This window comes from Anastrepha obliqua, chromosome 3, assembly GCF_027943255.1.
Source record: "Anastrepha obliqua isolate idAnaObli1 chromosome 3, idAnaObli1_1.0, whole genome shotgun sequence".
NCBI lineage: Eukaryota > Metazoa > Arthropoda > Insecta > Diptera > Tephritidae > Anastrepha > Anastrepha obliqua.
The window spans coordinates 60,699,626-60,724,356 of NC_072894.1; the positions used below are offsets into that span (position 1 = coordinate 60,699,626).

Sequence of the window (24,731 nt, forward strand, 5' to 3'; positions counted from 1 at the left end):
AGGGCGTCATTTCAAGCGAATCCGATCGCTGTCAAAAATTCACGGATAATGATGGCACTGCGCGACTATGTGTTATCATGGTGCAAAATACGCGAGTTGTTTTCCCCCAAGTATATTCTTTTTGGCGACGTAAACGTCTCATAACGCCCAAATAATAATCTTTATTAAGTGCTTGACCATCTGAAAAAAATGGGGTGTACAAAACCGTTTTAATCCATAAAAACCGTGAGCATTCCTTTCTTTTTTGACTGCAAACGACGTAGTTTTTTTAGTCTTGGTTCATTCTCAGCTTTCCAGGCGAGTGGCCTGATGTCTGGATTGCGAGTAATTGCAGTAATGATGCGTTTGATGAAAGTTGGGTGGGACTCAGCCATGGCTGTATCATGTATTTGGCGATGTCAACACGGTCCCTTTTTTAGGTCCATAGAAACCAACTTTGCAGCAACACGGTGCAAACCCAAATCAGTAATTGCAAAGCCCTAATCGAATCAAAAAGCAATGTTCCAGTCCTCTGTCAACTCTCTGATGATTAATTTGAACAACTTTTGTTCCATTTTATTGATGCTTTCATCAGTTTGCGATGCCGACGGCCTGTCACGATGTTCCCCGTCCTCGATGGGCTCATGATCTTTTCTGAAGCGTTCATGCCACTCGTAAACGAGTGTTTTGGTTATAGTTTCAATACCGATACAGCTTCTCAACATTTCTAAGGTTTTTGTACCATTTAATAAATTTTTATCGCAAAATTTAATACAAACTCGTTGTTACAAATTCAAATCCATTTTTAAAGCTGTAAAAATTGAGAACACGTGCTGAGGTAGATTTACGGCGTAACTTTTACAAATATCAAACAATGGCAATACAATTTTGGTAGAAATGTTAATCACAGATGTGGCAACGTAACAAAAACAACGAAAAGAACTGAGATGAGTTGACTTAGAGCGTCACCGGACGGTTATTCCGGGAACTTTTTGATCAAGGTGATATTTTGAAATGATAAAGATAAGTGGTACAAACATCACAGCTACAACAAAATCTCAGATTTTTGTTTTCTCAAGATTTAATTGATATGAATACGGATTTAATTATAAGTGAATTCCAAGCAGGTGAAGAAAATAAGAATACGGATTTTCCAAAATAATTTTTAATGTCTAGTGCTTGCGTATATCTCAGAATTATTTTTAATCAAAAAAACATTATATTTCTTGAAAGGTATACCTTTATTTTAATAATTCCATAAATGCTAAATTGCCAAATTGGGAAGGGTAAAAATTCGATTGATCTGCAAAAATAGACAAAAAAATATTTTTAAATTAGTTATGGTCTGACCTTTTTAAAAATAATTCTCATTGCATATTTTTACAATTGCATGCAAGCAGTGCTATAGTCTCCACGGTGGTTCAGATCACATTTTCCAACTATAAGTAGTCTGACTTGAATGATATACAAGTAACTAAATCCCGACAACAAGGAATCGTAGTTGTAAAATTTCGATATTCTTGTAGTTAAAAAATAGACCGGAATCGAATGCATTAGTGCATACACCCATGAAGGGTAATCCATTGGTTACGCACTGATGGCCTTTAACACCCCAGAAGGGCGTTTCTTCGTTTCTTAATGCAACAAACTGGAGCATTTTTCATGACCTTGTTTTGTAAAATATATTTCGTCTATAATAAATTTAAAGACACCAAGATACTCCTACATATAAGTTCTAGTCGAAAGCTGTTCCAATACAACCCACCACTGCTGCACGTTCTTACGTCTAAAATAGAGAACCTGGTATTATCATTTCATTCCTGTAATAAAACTCGTGCAGGAGCTAAAATCAGTTCGTTTGTTTTGGTTCTTCTCCACCAAACGAAAAAGATATGTAAAGATAAGAAAATGTCGCCTCTTTCAATTCTGCAACCTACAATCACCTAGCTTATTCCACAAAAGCATTAGGTTTCAATTTGATTACAATTTGAATAAATTAACCTAATTTTTCAAAACCATAATGTAGATGTAACTGAGATGCCATTTCCTGCAGCATTTTCAAAAAATTGGCCAATGTCGGCCGACTAAAATCCACACCTAACTCTCACAGTAATCTTTTCGAATGCTTTGGCTTCTGGGAATGTTATTATAGTATTTATATAGCAATTTTGTTTGTTAATCTAGCCGCCTAGATGAAAAAGCGTTTCACCCAATAATTCTTTCCAACAAATTCATATTACGGCATTCATTATTTTACGAGTACATCAACCATTTGCAACATCACCTGAACAAAAGCGGTGAAGAAAGCTTAACAACTCATGTTTATGACGGAAAAAACGTAATAATTTGTTGTCCAAAAGCAAGTAAGTAAAAACAAAATAAAAATAAATCCAACAGTAAGAGCAATTCCAAGAATCAATTTTCAGCATTATGGTGAGACGGTAAGGAGGAAGACAAAAGCCTGCACAATGCATTGAACTTGCAAAGGTGATTGCAAGAGTAAGTGCTTATTCTTTTGCAGGCAGGGCAAAAAAGGGTTCCTGCAAACAGTTAATAGTTCACTCTATATGTCGATATGTATGTATTTAAGCATTGGCAGGAGCGCTGATAAATCCATTAACTTTGGGGTATTCGCTTGTTAGGGCACTTGAGAAATTAGTAAGCCAGACGGATATGCATATGTATTCATTAGGGCGGGTTAATGTTTTCGAAAACGTTCTTAGCAGATTCGGATTCTACGAACCAAACGGCAGTAGAGCATAGCTCTAAAGTCAATATTAAATCCCCAAAATTCTAAAAGAAACTATCTTTATGGTGAATTGCCGTCAGAGTTATTGCTGCAAAATGTTAACCAAAAACGTCAAATGAAGTGCCTTAAAAAAGGTGGATCACCAGAATACACCGTCGAACAAATATTTAAAATAAAAATAAAAGCAGAGAGTTATTTTCCTCTCAGCTAATCTTAGGTGCATGAAAATTATCGATTTCATACAAATATCGTTTCAAAATGTGGCTTTAATATTACAATATATTAAATTGAAATTCAAGCAATGTCCAAAAAATGAATTTCTAAGCTTTGGCTCAAGCCATGTAGTTTTGCAGAGAGCAAAGAAGTACACCGGCAGGAAGGTTTGGGGAAAATTTTGATTCCTTCCTTAAAAAGTATCAGTCTGATGGTAACTATGTCTTCTGGCCCGACAAAGCATCGTCCGTTGTTAAAATGCAAAAGTTTTTAAATAATCGAAAAGTTCATTTTGTACCAAAAGACGGGAATTCCGCAAACTTGTCCCAATGTCATCCAATAGAAGATTTTTTTGGAAATTTTAATTCGATGGTGTATGAAGACAACTGAAAATTGTGTAAACTCAGAAAAATATTCAGTGGATATATATAGGGCCCGCTATCTATCGTTACGGATTTGAACTAAGTATTATTTGAAGAATGGTAACACTTAGCTGTCATCTGATTTGACAGAAAATTAGTTGTATTCTTCCGCTGAACGAAAACGGTTGTGTATACGCTCAAAGAACGCTGGGAAATATTGCGACATTACTTTGAAAATCATGGTAATGTTGCAGAATGTGTACGAAAATTACGTACGGCAATGGGATGAAGAAAAGCACCGAATGAAGCGTATGTGCGTTACTTTGCGAAAAAAGTAAGAGAAACTGGGTTGCTTATTGATAAACCAACGCGTGACCGACCAAAAACCGTGCGTACACCCGAAAATATTGCTGCTGTGGTCGAGAGTGTTCGTGAATCACCAGGAACATCAGTTCACCGTCGTTCTCAACAATTGGACATTTCGGAGACATCATTGAGACGAATTTTGCGTAAAGACCTTGGTATGACGCCGTACAAAGTCCAAGCCAAGAGCCATATGAATGAAGTTGTGTTCCATCATTAACCGGAAGGATTGTACTTCAAAATAAAAAAACAGTTTGGAAAAATATTGAGTAGTTCCTTTTTAATAGCATTTTTAATTCCGTAAAGTTATATGGCGGACCCTGTAGATAGACAGATAGAATTGACAAAAATGCCGTCCAGCGGTCATTCGTAGGTATCCCCGCAAGGCTTCGACGTACGGCTGATCAAGGGCGCTATTAACTATGCATTAATATTTCTTTATGCTCTATCACAAGCAAATAACATAAATCATATTTAGAACGTTTTTAAAAAAGATAATTTCTTTTATGTCATTACTCGTTATGCATTATTTTCAAGTATTCGGGAGTTTTTTTAACTGTCTGAGAACTGCGTAGTCATCTGCACATAATCGGAATATGGTCCACTGACTCCTGTCGTATCTGTGGCCAATTCCAAGATACTCCAATCCATCTTCTTCTTGAATGCAGCTCTATAGCGTGGTAAAGGTTGAGACATCTCGGCTATTTACAGCCAGAAGAATGGCACATACGCTCAGTCCAACCTATCTATATGTTAAGTTTGATAAGAGAATTGAGTCTGTATGAGGTACTATGATGAGTAGAGGGCACAAAAGATGTTAAGATCGAAATGCAAGCCTCCCATAAATCTAAATCTCTAATACAATATATTATCAAGGATTAAACAAAAAAATAAAAAAGAATTTAAGCCAAATAACCAAAAATTGGATTGATCGAATGGACTAAGTAAATCGGAGCTGCAACGGGCATGACCCGGACATCATATTAAAAAAAAAACGAATGCCACGAAATTATCTATTAGATTATAATAGAAAAAAATCAATCCAACAATATTTCTGTTTTGCATTATCATTTTAAGTTCTCAAGCTCTTAAAAATACCCCTATTGAGCCGACAGCGAATGAAATGCAATCGAAAAAAATGCAAAAACAATTTAACATGGCGCACAATACGAAAAATCTCTACATAAAATCCCTTCATACGAAAAACTTTTCACTAGAGATTTTTCTAAATTCAACTGTTTATTTATTAATTGTATGCGCACAAAATTGTGAACAGCTATTTTTCTTTCTGGTAAAGTTTAGCAGTAAAAATTAGCCGAATAAAAATTGCAACTTCTCAAAATGAAATGTCACTTTGTGCTCTCGATTTCCACTTCCTTGCAAGGTTTTTATGTAGAAAAAAACCAAGATGTGATAATTTGTAATGGTTGTTAGGAATTATAGTGTACGTAAACACAACAATTTTTAAATGTCTCTAACATATAAAGCAAATTTTGGGTTTGGTATAGATGAATAGCCCTACCGTTGATGTAGTTTCATTAATACACGTAAAGAAGCCTCTGAGTTAGCAGAACAAGCTTCTTTTGAAATTGTTACCCCAGGAGATGTGGAAAATAAAAAAACAAAACCGAGCAAATGTTCCTTTCGATATCGTATCCGTATGTGCCAGTGAGACATTTTTACTTGACTGTGTTGCATCAGAATTTCATTCAACAGATGAGATTTGATGATCTAAAAACCAAAATTTGCGATGCCACATTCCCACGACTGTCGGTTCTGCGTAACCCGAAAGACCCGAACTTATATCTCGCATTTCACGTTTATGCTGCTACAACAACAACAACAATATGCCGACTTTTTTCTGTTTTTTTTTTAAGGATATAGCGAATGATAGGAATTGTGGTGCAATGTTTATAAAAAAAAGAAAACTCAGATCTGTTTGGGCTTAAAAGAATACGAAATTTCATTCAAAAATTAGGCAGGCGCTCGAAATTTGCTTGCAATGCAATGCAAAATATGTTTTCTGTACTCTAAGAAGAGTAAAGAGTTGGTTGAGAACAACCATGACGGAATCTCACCTAAAAGATAAATAAAGTCATTTTCAAAGATAACAACTATAATAAATATATTTTTTCTTTCAAGGTTCATTTATGCTGATGCCCATAGGAAGCTGGTTGCTAAAACGAGGCGGAGTTAATAGGGTTTATTTTAAATTAGTTTGCAAAACATCGCGAAATCTTGTTTGAAAAGATCGCGAAATTCAGTTTTTTTTTATTTATTTTTTTTTTAATGTATATACATACATATATAACTCTTTAAATAAATTGGAATATTCAGAAAAATGTGCTTCTCCTCCTTTGTGATTGGTTGGCTACGCCCTTGCGCTCATGCATATAAATATGCACCTATCCGAACAAGGCTCCATTGAAGAGATCCAAAATGAGTCGTAAAACAAGTCGAACACGTTTTAGGGTGTTATCTCGTCGCAGTGCGCCACAACATAACCTTTATATTATTTTTTGCAGCACGTCGCAAGTTCGCACATTCAAACAGATTGCATTTGTGTATGTGTATATGGATGTGTGTATATATATCCTAAACAGGCTTCAACTCACAACAATATTTTTTTCTTTCTTTTACCTTTTATGTTTTAGCCGTTTCTCCTTCAGTGATTCTTTTGGCCTCAAGCAGGATCCAACAAAGAACTTTTAGCAATGTAATCACAAAAATGTACGCGATGCCAATAACAACTACAATACAATATAGCACCCCATTTCCGATAGCTTCGTGAATTCAATAAGCAAATGCAATTTTATTCCTTTTCGGTTGGGGATTTTTTTTTAATTATTCTTTTATGTTTTTTCTTTCATTTATTAATTACTTTTTGTTTTTAATTTATCCTCACTTGTTTATTATTTTTCATTTTGGTTTTCCCTTTTATTACTTTTTAAACGTTAATTATCCCTGTTACGGGCGGCACACAGAACAGCGAAGAGTAAGCGCATCTCAATTTCATGAAATTCAAACATAGAGGTACGCCCTCATGCACAAAAAAGGCCGCTGCAAATAATACAGCACTGATGCCAACATCAACGTAAATGCATAGCAGCTGTAGTTGGCAAAACAAAACAGACAGAAATTTATAAACCTTAACGCATTTGAATTCAAAAATATTTGTTTGTAAATAAAAGCACAAAAACACTCGCGCGCGCTCACTTAACCGTTTTCAACTTAACGTTTAAACACTCAGAATCGCACTGAAGCAGAACTTGCCGGTGGGGCTCACTTCCAGCTGCTCAGTCACACAGCTACTGGCACAACTACAATCATGGAACCATGGAGTCGGGCAAAAGTCAACTGACTTTCGGTGTGCTAAGTGGATGGACGCCGGTTACTCGCGCATACAACCGAGTCTGAGTACAACGATCGTGCGAACAGTTTTATTATCATTGCCGCTGCTCCACTGTGTTCCATGCTCATTTGTGAGCATATGATCATACGGTGGGAGAGAAAAGTTTGTTTGCAAGCCCCAAAACATGATCGTAGACAGTGGTTCCCAAACTTAATTTCACAAAAGATTTTTTTCTTTTCACGGCGAACTAATCTTGTTCTCATTTATTGGCCCTATTACCACTTTGGTGAGTTTGGTTAGTTCTGAGAAAGTGCACCAGTACATTTTTCCCACATATTGAGGCACAGCAGTTTATACAGGAATTTTACTGCAAAAATCTGAACCACCTTTTAACCCCAACAGAAATTAGAATAGACCAAACAGAATATAGACATACTTTAAATTACATTCACCGAGAGTTACCACCTTCACGAAGAGCAAACTAAAATTCTACGTATCCACAGTTGACACCGACATACACAACATATGTTCGGCATGTGAAGAGCTCCACTCATGTAACTCTTTGCCTCACAATGCTTGATCTCCAACTGGATAAGACGCTGATACCTATGCCTATAGCCACTTGTAAACTACTTATAGATAGGGAAACCATTAACAAGGTAAATACAAGTTGGCAAAGCCTCACAACATGCGAACTAAGCAGACAGACATGGCCGAAATGGAACAGCGGTCGATCAAAAAGCTTGTTAAGATTTAACTGAGAAGCTATAAGAAAAATGATAGGGGTATTAACTGGTCATTGTTTAATAAGCAGCCACGCTAGAAGGTTAGAATTCCCGTACTTCGATTTCTGTAGAAGCTGTCTTAATACAGAAGAAGAGGAAACAGTCAGGCACCTTTTATGTGAGTGTGAAAGCTTAGCTGTAAGGAGGTTCCGCACTCTTGACACGGCATTTTTAATTGATGTAGCGAACATAGCGCATCTAAAACTAACGAAACTCTGCTCGTTTATTAAAGCTACCGGATGGTTTGAAAAGTAACCCATAGGGTAAGGATAAGCTCCAGTGGTATCGCAATGAACCTACGAAAGGTCTAAGTGTTGCGTGTCTAAAGTTGCGACAGCCACCCTACCTACTTACCTACCTACTCCCTACCTCTGATTACACCCCGACGAAACATCTCGCAGGCTGTGCCTACCGTTAAACAACATCAATTATAGCTGTATCTTAGGTATCCTTTCATGACATAATTTTTCGAGCATAGCCGAAAGATCTTTGTTTATCAGTACTACGCAAATAACAAAAGCAAAGAAATAGCACTCAGACCACGTACCGTCTGTTGTAGTGGCTTCTTGTTCCTTTTAATCTATTTGAAATCTAGCCGAAAAGAGCTTAAATTCTTGTCAGTGAACATATCTTTTCCAAAAGATTAAGCAGACAGACAGGATATGATCAATTGTCGGATCCTCCTCAAAGCAGGCAGGAAATAGAGTTAAATGACCAGTCAACAATCTCATCAGTTTTCTACAATCCTGTCTAACCAGTAAGACCAGATCTTAACTAAACCTTCACACGTGATAACAGTTGCGCATGCTTTAGCTTATATAGCCAAAAAATTACCTCAATGCAAAAGTTAAGGCTGTCCTTATTGCACATTATTTTCAAAGTCGGTTTTTGAGCCTTCAGTAAAGATGCAGTAAAAAAACGCTGGTATGTAAATGTCTGCCAACTGGAAATTCAACGACCAATGGGGTGAGGCCTTGGCCGGATATAAATCCGGGTCGTTCCGGCAATGTAGACCCGACCGTTGTGGGAAAGAGTAAGCAAGGACTGTTGTTTCAGCAACATTACCCAAGCATTTATGGGGAAGGTTTATGCTAATGAAACAACAGCAATGAAACACGTCCACACGACAGTCGGTTCTTCGCTACCTGAACGATCGGGTTTAAATCCGACCAAGAACTGTCACTTCAGCAGCATTCCACAAACGTTGAGAACGAATTTGTATGCTATTACAACAAAAACATGGACAACCATATTCCAATACTATATGTCCGAAGATTTGTGTAGGTGCTAGGTTTTTAATCAATTTTTTTTGTTTAACACTGACTGATTACGCGCATACAATTTAATGAAATACGCTTTTGATTTTAAATTTAAATATTTTTATCATTCATTGCATGCTCCATTGCACTTAAAATTAATAAATTTTCGTTAATGTCTTTATACCATTATTGAAAAGCATAGTTAAGCATAACATTCGTAACAATAATACACGATACTCATAAAAATATTTTGTATCGAATTTTTTTCAACAAAACTAATTGTTAAAAGAAATTCAATGCGAACGTGCTATGTCTGAGAAGAAATTTAATATATCCTGTATATTGAATTCTAAAGTAATCATAGCACCTGCATAACATTTCTGTATACGCTCCTCCAAAAAATTGTACTGCGCAATGAATTCTTCTTGCATCGCATGCCAAACAACCTGCAGTAGATTTTCTTCTTCGCAAAGATGCTTTTCGACTTTTTTGTATAGATTTTCTAGTCCCTTTTTGACCTCACGCGCTGGATATTGACTGATAACTTTACGCAATTCCTGTTTTGAAAAAGCCATTTGATAACTGATTTCTGTTTCTTTAACACCTTGTGCCACTTTTTGCTGCACACCTTCGAAAAAGAGCTGAAAGAAAGTGTGCGAAAGTATTTTGAATGCTATTGTGTTAGAATTAAAAAGAAATCATTACATTCAACTTTTCCAGTGGCCGTCCAAAATATTGTATGACATATAATTTCAGAGCATCATTATATCGCATTTTCGCTTCCTTTTTCAAAGCATCCAGGCCGGGTACCTTTAACTGTGCCAGCAACGAATACATGTGGTGGTAGTTTTCCATGCGTACTACTTGTGACGGTGTTTTTGGGTGCTCCTGTGCATGAACACTAATGCTCTCAAATATTGCATTCACCAATTGCAAATACCACTTTTCCATATCAGTACGACGATCAGACTTGCGGAATATGCCCTCGGAAGTTTGAGCGAAATACTCGAAATTTTCTACATAAGGCAGAATGCCGCACTTAGAACGTTTAGGCACTTTTGCTTCTTTGATTGACAATAATTGCTGCTGCATAAAACGATCGAAATTTCTTTTCACTTGAACTAGTGCTGAAGCGAAGGTCATACTGAGGAAGGAATGTGTATCTTGCGCCGACATAACATGTTGCGTTAGGCGGACGAGCACGTAAAGGGAATAGCTAGAATGTTGCAAAATATTCAAAACAAATAGATAGAATAAAAATATTCAACAAACTTACAAACTATCAATACGTTCGAAGCTTTGTATGAAGCTAACCAGCTCGGGCTCTAAACAACCGAATAAGGCAATCATCAGTTTACGAACCTCTTCATTTATTTGACGATCAATTTTTTTTTGTGGGAAGCCTGCACCTAGAAACAAGTAAGAATAGTCATATGAAATAAAACAGTAAATTAATAAAACGCACCATTCGCATCGCCGCCTCCACTTGCCGATGTTGGTGAAGCTAAAATACTTGCAGAATCAGTACTTTTTTCTAATACATCCAAAGTTGTTTGAGTATTCTTCGATGTTGGACTAATAACATCCATTTGGAAAAAATTTATACAAAACATTTGCTCCTGCAGCGCAACTGGCTCCAGTTCTGCCAGTACTTTTTCCAGTACTGAATCGAAGCGTTCCCGATCTGCATTCTCCACTCCAGGTCCCCATTGGTCCCGGTTGACACCTAAGGTGCCATACGGCGCAGCTGACACAGCGGATTTTTTTGAAGAAGTTGATGTGTCCAAATCCTCACCTGATGTTCGCAACTTTTCTGATATTTGCAGTTTAGCCTGTAGTAAATTTGGTAAATTTTACAAATTGAAATTGAACTAAATAGATATTTTATTCCCAAAATATACCAAAGTAAAAAAGTTCTTGATATCGCGCTCGTATATCTTGCTAAGAGACGTCGTATAAACACGCGTCAGACCATCATACGTCTTTCGATCCATTGCCTTTGTCCAATGCATAAGCTCTGTGTAAGGAGTTAGCTCGCGATGTACTGTTAAGTGATTCGGTAACACAAGTTCTGTACTCATTGTCGTATTGTCACCCATCTCATTTCCCAAGTGTATGAATAAATTATTCATAAAGCGGCTTAAAATGCCCGAGAATTTTGCTTTCCATTTTTCAAAACGTTTTCGTTGATCTTGCACAGCCTCTAGGCGTAGCAGAGTGGGATCTATATCGCTATTCATCGCTTGCTGTAAGCTTTGTGCGGCAGCAATCGCAGCTTTTCTTCCGGAAACAGTTTTCAAATCCGGTTCATCTAGCGCTTGCTGGTGTACTTGAGGCAAATCGAGCTGAGACTGTTTACATTATTAATTTAATAAAATTGTCGAATATAATTTATAAAAATGTAGTGGTTCACTTACAATAACTTTATTCAGTTCTTTCATCAATTTTATGTTATTGTTGTTAGCAATTTCTATCATTGCGTTTTTACCACCGATCTTCTCCATAGTCTCTTTTACATGCCCCAAAATTTCCTCATATGAATCTAGTCGTCTTTCAAAGCTATCTGCCTCTGAGATTGCCTTATCAATGTGTTCCATCAACGTCATGACTTGCTTTTCTGATGCTAATACACTTTGGATGTTGGCCTGTTAACAAATTAACACATAAATAGCATAAATAAACAAAAATTAGTACAAATAAATCGAGTTATTTATTTCAATACATACACCATCTAAATCGTGGAGTTCTTTGGACAACTTTTCAATAAGTTGCTCTGCATCCTTCACGGCAAAGTCGCACTCAGAAAACAATTTTCCCAATTCCGTGGCTTCTTTATCTGTAAGTGCGGTAAATTCTTGTGCTTCTTCCTCATCTTCTGTGTCTTGAATATTCTTTTGCTCCGCACCTCGCCCGGCAGCGAGCTTTTCTGGAGATTTATCATTGAGCCAAGCATTAGGAATGTTACGAAATTCGCCTTGTTGGCCACGTACATATTTATGTATTTGTTTGTACAAAACCGCCAGAAAGTTTTGTCGTTCGTGTAAATTTAAGGCGTACCATTTATAAGTTTTTTCTACTTGTATATCAAATTCATGCGTCTCAAACTGCTCGTTCCGCCCGTCAACCCACTTTATTTCTTCCAGTTGCCAAGTACGTTTCTTTTTATACTCGCCCTCTCGTTGTTCCGATTGTTTTACTAGACATACTGTAACCACCGGCACGGGTGGTGGCGTTGTAACGATGCATAAATAACAAGCCCTTTTCTTTTTGAAAGTCTTGGTCACAGTCACGACAGACAACACCCGTTCTCCGCTATTATTGAAAAGTTCCTTTTGTAGGATATGCTTAATGTTTGCTAAAGTAGTCAACATTGCTCTCAAAATCACGATCTATTAAATTTATGCAATAAATATAAAAATACTCAATTGCATCGCAAAAACATAAATATACAATTCTTTACTTGACGCCTTCTTTGCGAATTTTCAACGGATTATAGATAGTGTCATCTGCCAAAACCAGCTGATTGCTGCTAAAGAAAGTGTTGCAATCGTTGTAATGACTTTTGACATATAATATAAATATATATATGCAATATAAATATTTAAATACATACCATATGTATATTCCCTTCTTTGTTTTGGAAGTTTGAAATAAATTCGTGGTATAAAAGTGTAAGCAATAATTAAACAATAGTATAGGCTAAAATATTTGTGAATCATGTAAATTGTATGTTCATATGCGTCAACATTGAAGCGAATTCATATAAGGTGAGTTCAGCGCCACATTATTTTTCTATACATCGTGACATTTGCATGTATTTATTTTCAGTAATTTGGTCGATTCAATGGCAATGTGAAGTTCTCTGATGAAATTTCTCAAAACATTAACTTTCTGTTCCGTGGATATCACCTTTGATAGATTCGCTTCGCCTTCTGTGGATTCGCCTTGGGTAATATCGAAAATTTTACTTCGAAAGCTAAGCTGTCAAATACACCGAATTATTTTTCCAGCAGTTTTCTTATTGAGCTAGCAAGTGATGTGAGTGAAAATTGATTAAATTGCGAATAGTTATAAATATTGTACATAATTATATATAATTTTTTTATTTAGCGAGCATAGCAGTATATAAAAATGTTGGTACAGCACATTTTGAAGCAAGGCCTTTTGGTTAAAAATGGTGAGGTTTAGTTTTATTACAAAATGGGAACATAATAACCTCAGTAAAAATTACATAACCTTCATTACTCGCCCTTTAATAGTGAAGAAATTGAATACTGAAAATTTAAAAACATTAAGACATTACATTATTTAATTATTTCAGTTGGTGCTCTGTCACGCGCAGCCTACCATGGTGGTCACCATCAACAAAGCACTTTAAACGATTTGCCCGTACCTGAGGGTGATTGGAAAGAAAACCACTCGCGCCAGAACACAAAATACAATGCTTGGCTGATCACTGGCGTACTTTTCTTAGCGGGCACCATCGGCTTCGTAAGATCATTTACCCAAACTCTTATAAATTTATAACTAATTCTTAATATACTTCACCATAGGCAAAGTCATCCGGAGTTATTGAATTGAACAGCAAGGTACCACAGTCGCTAGACTAAAATGTTATTATTTAGTCTAATTTTAGTTATGTACCCTATTATGGGTGTACATTATAAGTCTGGATCTAATCGACCGAAACATCGTCTACGGTTAAAGAAAAGTTGTAACATTTTATGCGTAAACAATAAAAATCTGTGAGATGTAAAAAATTTATTTATGCAGATTAAGTGTGCTAGTGGGCGGACAACACCAAGTAAGCAGGGAGAATCGAAGTAATCATGTTTTTTTTTAATAAACAGGTCCATCATCAAGATTGTCATCTTCTTCATTATAAGCTTCACCGTTATCAAAGTAACTATTTCCATAATCATTCTCGTCGTCCATCTCCTCATCTGCAGGAGCTTCCTATACGAAAGCGAAAATGAGAATCTTAAATTGAAAGTTTTCTTCTCTTTCTACCTCTTCCTCCTCGTCCTCTTGTTCTGAATCTGTCGAGGCTTTTGCAACGTCTTTGTTATCTTCATTTCGCTCTTTTTCCTCTAGCACTTTCAAACGGTCGTCGACATTTTTCGACTTTTTGGCAACAATTTTATCACTTCCTGTAATACGCCGTTTCTTCTGCGTAGAATGTAGTTCGGCAGGCATCATTTGCCAAACAAAATCGGCTTTAGTTTTCCTTTTAGCACTTTCAACGGCGCTCTGCAAGAAATTTGATCATATATAAGTATTTAAGGATTTTTTCAATGCCTACCGCCCATTCATCTGAGTAGCTTTGCAAATTACGGTTTATATTTGCAATTTTTGGAGTAAGGAAATAAGGTGAATCGCGCATGTGATTAAGATACGCTTCCTTCCACAGTATTTGATAATTTTGTGCTGCTGTAGTCTACAATTTGTATGGATATTAGGTTTAATAAAAAACTGATAATGCCATTATTTACCTCAAGTTTTACTGGTTTGGTCATAAGCGGTGGAAATGTTGGGGGAGGTGCGGTTTGCACTTGTGGAATGTCCTTTCCAATGCATCCTAAAGTTTGGAGTTGCTCTTGAGTGAGCGAACCAGTTTTACCCCGTCCACGACCTGCCATGCTTATTTCTAAAAATTATATATATTTATATTTTTTTGTTTAGTTTGACAGTCGGGCCACGGTTCTCCGCATATCGCCAGGTTCAGTTCCAAGGGTGTTATGTTCTTTGACAATTTGTAGAAGTTTAACTTCTGATAAATTGCTTTTTGGTCATGTGTGTAATGATTATAATGAACTGTTTAAATGAAGGTGATTTAAATTGCTGAGGTAATTTTTTTGCATGCTTGATTTGGCGATGGAAGTAAGTTATCGATGGAGACGGACTACGTTATATTTTGAGATATCGCTATGTTTCTGTAACATAAAATTGCGGGTTTCATCAAAAAATTGTGTTATTGCTTCTATTTTTTTTAGTTTAATTTGGTTTTGGTTTTGCCAAGAAATTGAGGCAATTATCTAGTTTTAGAGGCACATGGAAAAATTCATCAACAAAAATCAAGGGAGGTACCAATCGATGCATATTGACCTCAGTACTAAAAATCTGAATTAAGAAACCGATTTATTTTCTTCTTTCAAAAGTTATTAACAAAAAACACTTTTATTGTGTTGTTCTTTTATTATTTTGCTTTGTTAAATTATTCTTACATCCAAAATAAATGATCGTTTCGTATCTCATATACAGTGTCATATATTAAATTCAATAACACTTTCAATTTATGTATTGCAGGAAACACTACATTCAACTTTGCCAATTTTCTGTTCGTGTTGTCAATGCTTGCAATTGTTTTAGAATTAGGACTACAGTCAAACCCAACATTGACCAAGCACGAGCATCTTAGTCCCCTCTCCTTTCCTCAACGCCTGCTCTTCCACAAATAGCGTGTTGAGGCAACAAAATTGCCCAGTATGAACGCAGTCTAAAAGGCAATCAAGATGTAGGGACATTGTCAACATTTATATCAGCTGCATGATGATCTGCAGCGTTGCCAGTTGTACGCATAGTGCAAATCGTGATGATTTCTGACGAGACCCAGGGTAAAAATAAAGCACAGTGCAGCTCAGAACAACAAATATCGGATTCACAGTGCATTGACTGTAATTCACTCGGAAGCGAATTACAGAACCTGCCTAAATAAATGTATGAAAGGATTTATTCCATTTATAAGATTTATTTTATTTATATTGTAAATATTCGCACTTTTAAAATAAGTAAGGAAGTATTGAATTCGATCCGGACCGAACTGTATATACCCGCGCACCTTTTAGTAAAACGTTATTTTTTTTAACCAAACCAGCTCTTAGAAAATGGGAGTTATAGCTTGTAGTATTTGACGCAGTGGTGGAAATTTAGATTTATAATACACAAATCTCAAAAATATGTTTGTCGGAAATATTTTTTTATTTATTTAATATATGGAAAATAACAATAAATTATTATTTTACAATAAAAAAAAGGAGCACTAGCTGCCAGGGCTTACGGCTCACTATTCTAATAAGAATATTTTTTTACTACAAAAAAAAAATAAATAAGCTGCAGTGTAATAGGCATTTTATTAAGTCATTTTCGAGATTCATGCAGCTAAGCTCATTTTTTATTTTTACTTGCGATGTATTTCGTTCGGGTTTATCATTTGCACTAAATGTGAGTGATTCTTTTATAACAAAAATATTCCTCTTTTATAAAAAAGATATTCCTCTATTTTACGTGGGTGTGGTTTTTGACCGATTTCCTCCATTTCAATACCTTGGACAACCAGTTTTATTTATGGCCTCAGCCAGTAACCGCCTAAGTGGATTTAAGAAAGATTTGTGCAATATATGCCCCTGTATTATACCCACAAAGGTCTACTTTCATCCCTATCTTACTAAAGTTTTTTTCTTTAATTATTGATAAAAACATATGGGCTTGTAGCCAGAGTACTAATTAAGTTAGGGTTATATTGTATATATCTCCTATAAATAATAACAATAACATATAGGCTTAACGTATGGCTTCTGCATAATTTAACGGTATATATAAAAAATGGTTTTCCTCAAAATTTCGACTTGAGCGATTGTTTCATTAAAATAGATTAATTTTTACTGGAGTTATCATGAGCACGGATAAACGATCAGAAACGCCTTGATTATTGGGCTCTTTTCTTAATTTTGAGCATTTTGGTATATATGTGCATATATGTAGGTATATATATATATCGGTTAGAGTATCCTTGTGTGCGCCGGCATTAGAAATGCGGCCACCGTAGCCGAAGTCTGTGCGTGACTAACGTTCGGTAGAGCCCGGTATGCAACACCAAATGATAGAAAATGTCTTTTATAAACAGCTCCTCATAAAAACCTTCGGTGGTTTTGTAGTAGTACAAAACTGTAAGCCACTCTTTTTATGGAGAAACACCCATAAAAACTGAATGAAAAGCTCGTCCAAAGAGCTGACACCAATTATTGGTTCATACATTTGAATTTACAGACATACATAATTTATATCTATAAATAAATTACTTCCTATTTCATAGCAGAAAAGGAAAGAAAATGAAGAGAAAAATCCAAAAAAAGGTTAATAAAATGACTACATATACATACGTATTTTATACAGCTTTATCAATTATTTTGTTACAATATTATATTAGGTTCCCGAGTATAAGTAATTGAGATATAAATATGTTTTACAACGTTTTAGTTTGAATGGTGTCCACCATTCAACACGCTTGGCCCTCCTACTTCCAAATCTCCCGTTTCGGTTAGACCCACTTTCTGCATTAGTTCCGAAAGCTTTTGCGCTTTCCGATCCTCATTGTGCGCAATCACTGTACACAAATGCTCGGTAAGTAATTCTTTCTTCTCTGCCGCATTATGCAAATCTATTTTTGCCTTCAAGAATTGAGCCTCTATTTTAATGTACTGTTTCCTATAAAACATTTAAACATTAAATAAAAATAAATCCGTACTATTTTCAGTCATACTCGACTTGCGAAAAATAAATACACGCATTGTCAATTTGTTTGCGAAGTATTGAAACGTCGAGCGCCAGATCATTGTCCAATTTGGCAAGTTCCTGCTTGATTTCGGCAATTTTTCGTGTTTCTGCTGCTGTTTTCTGCGAGCTGTAAGTTCAAAGAAATTAATTCAGGATTTTTTCCAGAACTATTGTACAATTTAGCTTACTGTAACTCGATAGCTTTACATAGAAGCTCTTTCTTGTGTTTATTTTGTTCCTCGATTAACTTCCGTTGCGTTTCAAATTCCCGCAACGATACCCCTTTAAATGGAGAATCAGTATTTAAGGTCTCTGCTGTAGGTGTAGACACTTTTGAAGAAGGTGTTGGCAGTATTGAAGAGTCATTAGCTTCATTTGTGGATGTGGAATTTACATTATTATCCACGTCTGGCAACTTTAGTATTGAGGAATCATCTAATTGGGTATTGTGCACATTAGCAGAATGTGTGCCATTTGTATTGTTTTCATTTAAATCTTTGTTCGGCTTTCGTAGTGGTGGATAGAAAAGCGCATCCTCAAGCGATTTGGACATGCTGTCATCAAGGTTGATTTGATCAAATATATGATTTTCTGTTTCACCATTTTTGCTTTTGCTGGATTTTTCACTTAATACCGTAGGCGCTGATTTGGTCGATGATTGAGAGCTTGGAATTTGTTTTCTTTGAGAATCAATTGATCTTGAGCCCTTCTCTGGCATGCGTCTTATACCACCATGATGACCTCGAAATGCAGGTTTTACTACTTTTGTACATAGAAACATAAATTTCAGTATTTTTTTTGTTTCCAACTGTGCTTAAATACAATTTTACGTTTATACATATGTATGTAACAATTCTTACTCGCATCCGCTATTGGCTGACCTCGATCAGTTCTGTTCTTAACGACTCCGGAGACTTTGTTTATCTCATCTTGACTGAAGCCATCGAATTTATTCGACATATTCAATAACTTATTTAAAAATATAATTAAAACAAGTCACTTTTTATTATATTTGATAAGAAAATTAATTGAAATATAAATACAATGCAAGTAACAGAAATGTTCGTACAAGAACAAATTATAAATATTTAATAACCAACACAGCAGTGAAGAAGAAATGTCAAACACATCATCAAACAATTGGTGATCTTCCGACAGTGTTGCCGCTACTCAATTTTTTCAACCCTGACACGAGTTTCTAATTAGAACCAACTCCCTGGATAGTAAATAATTGGTTAAGTCATACTTATTTGCAGTTGGAATGTTGTTGCAGAGGCCGGTGACCGGATACAGATCCGGTTCACTCCGGTAACGTAGACCTGTATACCGTGGGAACGTGAACAAAACTCTTCAAAAAAATCGCTGAATAGGACTCAACTATTGTAATTTAAATTATTTTTGTTTTAATAATTAAAATAGTTTGGTGTTTAATTTTTATTTTATAAATATTTAATTTTTAACACATGGCACAATATTTTTTCATTTTAAGATCGTCACTCGTAATTCTTTGCGTAATTCCGCTATATCTTGCTCCCAGCGCTCTTCCCAAAATATAGGCATTAGGGGTTTCATTTCCTTACCGTTCATTAAACTCCAAGGCAAGTAACGTGACACGTATTCTTTTCGTTGTCTGCAATGCAAAAACAAAAAAACGAAAAAAAATAAGATTTATAAAAAAAAAATTAATTAGCAAGACATCTCTTGACTTGTATATACTCGTACGTAAGTAGCTATGAGTATGTGATCATCATAACCCGGTTTGGATGGATTTGGAGATGCATACATTTTTGGAAGATATTATTTCTCATTTCTTACTAAAACTAATTATTTTAAAATTAATACCGTGAATTCTTCACAACAAGGTTTTAATTTTTTTTTCATAAAGTTTTATAATTGTTTTTACATTGTATTTTAAATTTACTTTTAAATAATATAAGAAATATTTAAAAACAATTAAAATTGCTTTTGCGATGGCATAAATATTCCAAATGATGAGTTGTATAACTTGAGAATTACACAAATAAACAAAATCGCACTTTTTGTCTGATGAATGACTTTTGATACTTGATACTTACAAATTTGACAATGCTGATTCTAAATATACCCTAATTTTTTGAAGTGAAACTTCTTTTGTCTCGAAGGATGAAACGCTGTGAGGAGTAAAACCATAGCGTTTCATCTACATGTGACGCTACGCCAGCGCCATCTGTTAAAAGCGTGGCGTGGATGAAACGCTGTGAGGAGTAAAACTACGCTAAACTACGTAAAACTCACGCTATGCCAGCGCCATCTGTTAAAAGACTGGCGTGGCGTGTCGTCGTGAATGTAATGCGGTCGTTTATTATTGCATTCTTATCGAATGTAATTTGTAAATATGACATTTGATTGACGGCCGCCGTAGCCGAGTGGGTTGGTGCGTGATCGCCATTCGGAATTCACAGAGAGGTCGTTGGTTCGAATCTCGGTGAAAGCAAAATTAATGAAAACATTTTTCTAATAGCGGTCGCCCCTCGGCAGGCAATGGCAAACCTCCGAGTGTATTTCTGCCATGAAAAAAATCTGCTCATAAACATATCATAAAACAAAATGAAATAAATGTATAAAAAAAAAAAAAAAAAAAAATTTTCTTGTGATTCGAACCAAGGATTTCGGATCGGAAGCCCACATTGCTAGCCGCTGGGCTATCGCGCTGTGCTGTCGCCGCAAAATAATGTATCATAAATCTGTTTACCATACCAAAGACCATACACTTTGCGAACGCATTTCGGTGGAAACAGTTGACAGTTATCCCAAACACAATATTATATTAGTAACGCGCAAATGAGCAAATCTTACAAACATATTTTGTTTTGTTGATTGATTTCTGTTAAATATGGCATCAAATCAACAAAAACGGAAACCGAAAACAGGTGCTGAACGGCAACGTGAGTATTTGGAGCGTAAAAAATTAAGAGCTACTGTTGAACACCGTGACAGTGAATCCTCCGGTTGTACGATAAGTGATAATTTGTAGTACCAACAACAAGATGCGGAACTACCATTGATGCAGTATTTCATCGATACCTTGATAGATTAGAATGTAGATCATTTTTTACGTATTTCAGTTACCATAAAGCCCTTGTTTCATTTTTGGAAAACGAATCCAATAATGATAATGACAATGCCGAGAACCAAATGTAATTGAGTACAATAAATTCATTTCTTTTTATATTAAAATAAATAAATAATTCTGTTTAATAAAATTCCATTCCATGCTTTCCATGACTTCTGCATGCATTATATTGAAATAATAGTTAAATTATTGATTTGTTGATAAAAGAAGTTTCACTTCAATCGTGCGGGTTCCGTGAACTACCACACACTTTCTTTTTTTTTGTAACAGCTCTTGTTTACGAGTTATAGGTATCACAAAAAAATCACTATATTTCAGTGTTAATTGACGAATATTTAAACAAATATTAAGTTTTCTTAATATTATTTGTTATGGCATCGTCAAGACGAGTTTGTATAAATGACCGGAATAGTTTTTGTTTTATTTGCGGAGAGTAGATGTTTCAAGAAAACCGTTTGAATGTGACATCGTTCGTAAATGAGGCGTACAAAAATTACTTCGATCACCCGAAAAAATCGAGGCAAATGGGAATATCCTTCCATACGATCGGCACATAGACGTGTTTTGAGCCCTACGATGTCATCTGAACCTCAACCTGGTGCTTCAAAGGAAGAACCTTTACATTTTGAGGCAAAAACAGGCAATAGCGATAGTGACTTTCATTGTGACCTGGGAACACCAAAACCATTTAACCAAGATGATTTAAACGACCTCATTAGAGATCTGGGACTGTCAAAGACTGGTTCAGAAATTTTGGCGTCTAGATTAAAAGTTTAAAATGTGTTCTCTTACACAATGGCAACAAATTGGGCTCATTGCCTATTGCACATTCTACTAAAGTAAAAGAAGAATATACAACTATTGCTCTGGTTTTAGACCAAATTAAATATGCGGAACACAATTGGGTCATATGTGTCGATTTAAAAATGGTAAACTTTCTTTTAGTAGAGCTTAAAATCAACATTGGATTAAAAAAGATTGGCCTGCTCGGGAAGCGTTAGTACCAGGACAACAGAACGTGATAAACCCACCTTTAGTATCAAGAGATCGTATAATTTTACCTCCGTTACATATAAAACTGGGGCTTATAAAACAATTTGTTGAAGCTCTTGACAAAATTGGAAATTGTTTTCTTTTTCTGTCTAAAAAGTTTCCAAAATTAAGAGCAGAGAAGGTAAAAGCGGGTATTTTTGACGGCCACAGATAAGGTCGTTAATAAAAGACTCAAATTTCATAGACACTATGACAGTGATTGAGAAAATGGCATGGAATGAGGTTGTTTGGCTTGTTCAAAATTTCTTAGGAAATAAGAAAAGTTCTGACTATTCTCAGCACGTCGAACAACTAATGGGTCACATCCAAAGGGTTGGATGTAATATGAGCATTAAGTTACACTTTCTTCACAACCATTTGGACTATTTTCCAGCCAATCTTGGAGATCTCAGCGAAGAACAGGGCGAGCGATTCAACCAGGACCTTCGTACGATGGAGGAACGCTATCAAGGTTACTGGAACACACACATGATGGCCGACTATTGTTGGAGCATTAACAACAGTTCTATGCCTTCAACTTCAGCAAGGAAATCATATAAAGGAAATTTTTTTTAAACTTAAGAAGGCAATAAAATAAAATAATCTTTAAATTTATAGTGTTTTATTACAAAAAGTCAAATGTGTCATATAGAGCTGATACAGGAATTTCAGTTAAAGATTTGAAATTGTCATTAAAAATTGGACTAAAAACATGTATCATAACCCAATCATCAGAAATGCTGTTGTGCAGTGTTATTCTTTCCTAACCCTTTTAATTTTTTATTTATGATTTTAAACTAGTTGTTGCTATTGTAAGAGCTTAAAATATTATCAATTTTGCTGCTGAAGTGACAGTTAAAAGCTCTATTATGATCCACTTTTGATGTTTAACCCTCCGGTGGACACCTCTTTTAAAACTTTCGGTTGGGCACCCGGATATGGCCTCTTTTCGTCGTGTTCGAGGAACCTTTTTAAAAGGTTATATAAAAAACTGGCCAGACCCGGGTGCCCAACGGAGCGTCAAAACCCTTATTTATACGCGTCTTATACTTACTTGGGACGCAGGCGCATGGCGCCAAATATTGCACCACCATAGCACATAGGCAGCCCATTGTTCAATGCTTCCACCCATTTTACAGCCACTTCGCCCAGCATATTCGTAGGCATTCCCAGCACTGTATGCACTAGATCATGACATTCGCGATAACGTGTCATTACATACGCCAATATCGGATCATGCACGAAACGTACTTCCATACGCGAATCAGGTGTTACCTTCTGTAAATGTAAAACTGTGTAATTTAATTATGTACAGTTATAATATAGAATTAGGCACTCTGTGCTCTAATGCTTCACTTTGCATACATTGTCATCTAAGAATTTAGCATAGGCACGTCCAAATGTATTATCTGGCAACGAACGTAAGCGTTCGATATCAACCGTACGTGTGTTAATTCGAGGCTTCTGCTGCAGTATGCGCTTGCCTTCAGCAGTGGCCTGCATTGACTGCAAGATGTTCTGCAATGCCGCTTCGCCAGTAGTTTCACCCAGTGCGGCGATCATATCATTCCTGTGATAGAGAAAGGGACAACTCAATGCCAATGTGCTAGATTTGTAGAAATACATAATTTTTAAAATTCACCTTCGCGGATCTACTAGCGCTGCAATAGATGAACCTACGCTGAGAAATACCTTCTGAAATGGTGACATTTCTATGCGATTTTGAAGAAATTCTTTGGTAAACTCATCTAATTGTGTTCCTTCGATTGGTGGACTTTCGGATTGTTTTGCGCCTGCGACATTTCTTTGCATTGTGCCCGTTGCGGCACAACGACAGACATAGGGGCTTTTAAAGAGCTGCGTTGAGGTGCGGACGCGCTGCAGCATTTTTAAATACGGTATCCCTGCAAAGGCTAAAATTAGGTTTTACGTTATTGAACATACATATTGATCCATGCAGCTGTTGGTATAAGTAATGAGTTGTTTAATTACTAACAAATTTTGGGAAAATATTAAGAACTAATTTCGCAGTGAACTGAAATAAACTAAGTAATTATTTTCATAAGCTAATTTGTCTTTAGCTTACTACAAACATACATAGATATGCATATGTGTATGTACATATTTATGTCATTTCCAAAACAAATGTGCATGACAGAAAGTAATTTTCCTTAAGATTGCTAGATTTATCAATAATGGTTTACTTACGTAAAAACCTGTGCAAATTTTGAAATTGCTTTTAAGCTAATCAAAAAAAAATCTTTTTCTATTGTTTGAAATTATTTGCCAAGCTGCCATAAAATTATTCAGAAGTTTAGAAGCTAGAATAAAGTTTATCATCCCATTTTAGAACTTATTACTTAAATGTATTTCCAGTTGTTCATAAAAAAAGAGTGGTTTTGAAACTTACACTTTTTCTTTAATAATTTTATATTTTAAGAACTATATACATATATATGTATTTTAATCTGTCATCGCTGAGGTTACGAGTAAAGTGAAAATTACGCTTAAATAATTAAAAAAATGTATCTATCTAGAAATTACCAAAATTAATAGTGAAGATTTTTTGAGATAATAAGGGCAAAATAGCTCAAATTTGAAATTTAACCCAAACTCAACCTTTATTAATGTATTTTGTTTTCATAATATTGAAACAAAAAGTTCACACAAACAATTGAAATAATACTCGTTGGAATCACGGTGAACAGAATACAAGACAGAATACAAAAGTTGCGCCTGCCGAAAACCGCTACTCTATTTTTCGCGGTTTTGACAATTGAGTGACGACAGTACAGACAAACAAATCATTGTGTGCAAACGTATGTATGTACGTACAGATGTATGCATGCACGATTTATTCCATATTCTTGGCTTTCCACTCTCTTTATTCTTTATCTTCTTTTTGTCTGTTTAACCTCTGTACTTTCATCGAATTGCCAATTTGCTCTTACAAATTTTGAATTATAGGTAAT

The 24,731-nt window shown here is 35.6% G+C and overlaps 6 protein-coding genes across 8 annotated transcripts in view; 1 reads left to right on the forward strand and 5 right to left on the reverse strand.

The window, feature by feature from the left end:
* LOC129240193 (sodium- and chloride-dependent GABA transporter 1-like) overlaps positions 1 to 6,345 on the reverse strand; it is a 147,234-nt gene extending 140,889 nt beyond the window's left edge. Inside the window, exon 1 of the mRNA XM_054875815.1 lies at positions 6,307 to 6,345. The gene's annotated coding sequence lies outside the window, so the exon portion shown is untranslated. The remainder of the gene's footprint in view (positions 1 to 6,306) is intronic.
* A 2,814-nt stretch (positions 6,346 to 9,159) lies between these two features.
* On the reverse strand, positions 9,160 to 12,533 carry LOC129242479 (exocyst complex component 1-like). The gene is made up of 7 exons (XM_054879142.1): positions 11,789 to 12,533; positions 11,480 to 11,707; positions 10,964 to 11,413; positions 10,528 to 10,894; positions 10,339 to 10,465; positions 9,768 to 10,278; positions 9,160 to 9,703 (listed from the first exon to the last, which is right to left on the reverse strand). Exons 1-7 carry the CDS (start codon positions 12,431 to 12,433, stop codon positions 9,356 to 9,358), a joined length of 2,676 nt encoding a protein of 891 aa, XP_054735117.1. The 5' UTR covers positions 12,434 to 12,533; the 3' UTR covers positions 9,160 to 9,355.
* A 456-nt stretch (positions 12,534 to 12,989) lies between these two features.
* Positions 12,990 to 13,826, forward strand: LOC129242825 (uncharacterized). Its single transcript, XM_054879682.1, has 4 exons — positions 12,990 to 13,100; positions 13,173 to 13,239; positions 13,384 to 13,553; positions 13,616 to 13,826. The coding sequence occupies exons 2-4, from the start codon at positions 13,194 to 13,196 to the stop codon at positions 13,670 to 13,672; spliced, it is 273 nt and encodes a 90-aa protein (XP_054735657.1). The 5' UTR covers positions 12,990 to 13,100; positions 13,173 to 13,193; the 3' UTR covers positions 13,673 to 13,826.
* LOC129242824 (DNA-directed RNA polymerase III subunit RPC7-like) lies at positions 13,805 to 14,732 on the reverse strand. Its single transcript, XM_054879681.1, has 4 exons — positions 14,555 to 14,732; positions 14,365 to 14,499; positions 14,073 to 14,312; positions 13,805 to 14,018 (listed from the first exon to the last, which is right to left on the reverse strand). The coding sequence occupies exons 1-4, from the start codon at positions 14,699 to 14,701 to the stop codon at positions 13,902 to 13,904; spliced, it is 639 nt and encodes a 212-aa protein (XP_054735656.1). The 5' UTR covers positions 14,702 to 14,732; the 3' UTR covers positions 13,805 to 13,901.
* Positions 14,733 to 17,218: 2,486 nt separating this feature from the next.
* LOC129241068 (RAB6-interacting golgin-like) lies at positions 17,219 to 18,670 on the reverse strand. Of its 3 annotated transcripts, none has more exons than XM_054877220.1 (4): positions 18,497 to 18,670; positions 17,804 to 18,374; positions 17,602 to 17,742; positions 17,219 to 17,546 (listed from the first exon to the last, which is right to left on the reverse strand). In XM_054877220.1, the coding sequence occupies exons 1-4, from the start codon at positions 18,573 to 18,575 to the stop codon at positions 17,315 to 17,317; spliced, it is 1,023 nt and encodes a 340-aa protein (XP_054733195.1). In that variant the 5' UTR covers positions 18,576 to 18,670; the 3' UTR covers positions 17,219 to 17,314. The 3 variants fall into 3 exon arrangements, with proteins under 3 accessions (XP_054733195.1, XP_054733194.1, XP_054733193.1); XM_054877219.1 differs by having other exon boundaries at positions 18,476 to 18,670; XM_054877218.1 differs by having other exon boundaries at positions 17,804 to 18,377; positions 18,476 to 18,670.
* Positions 18,671 to 19,034: 364 nt separating this feature from the next.
* LOC129241069 (ubiquinone biosynthesis protein COQ4 homolog, mitochondrial-like) lies at positions 19,035 to 23,673 on the reverse strand. Its single transcript, XM_054877221.1, has 4 exons — positions 23,402 to 23,673; positions 23,125 to 23,329; positions 22,814 to 23,037; positions 19,035 to 19,245 (listed from the first exon to the last, which is right to left on the reverse strand). Exons 1-4 carry the CDS (start codon positions 23,644 to 23,646, stop codon positions 19,095 to 19,097), a joined length of 825 nt encoding a protein of 274 aa, XP_054733196.1. The 5' UTR covers positions 23,647 to 23,673; the 3' UTR covers positions 19,035 to 19,094.
* Between the last annotated feature and the right edge of the window lie 1,058 nt (positions 23,674 to 24,731).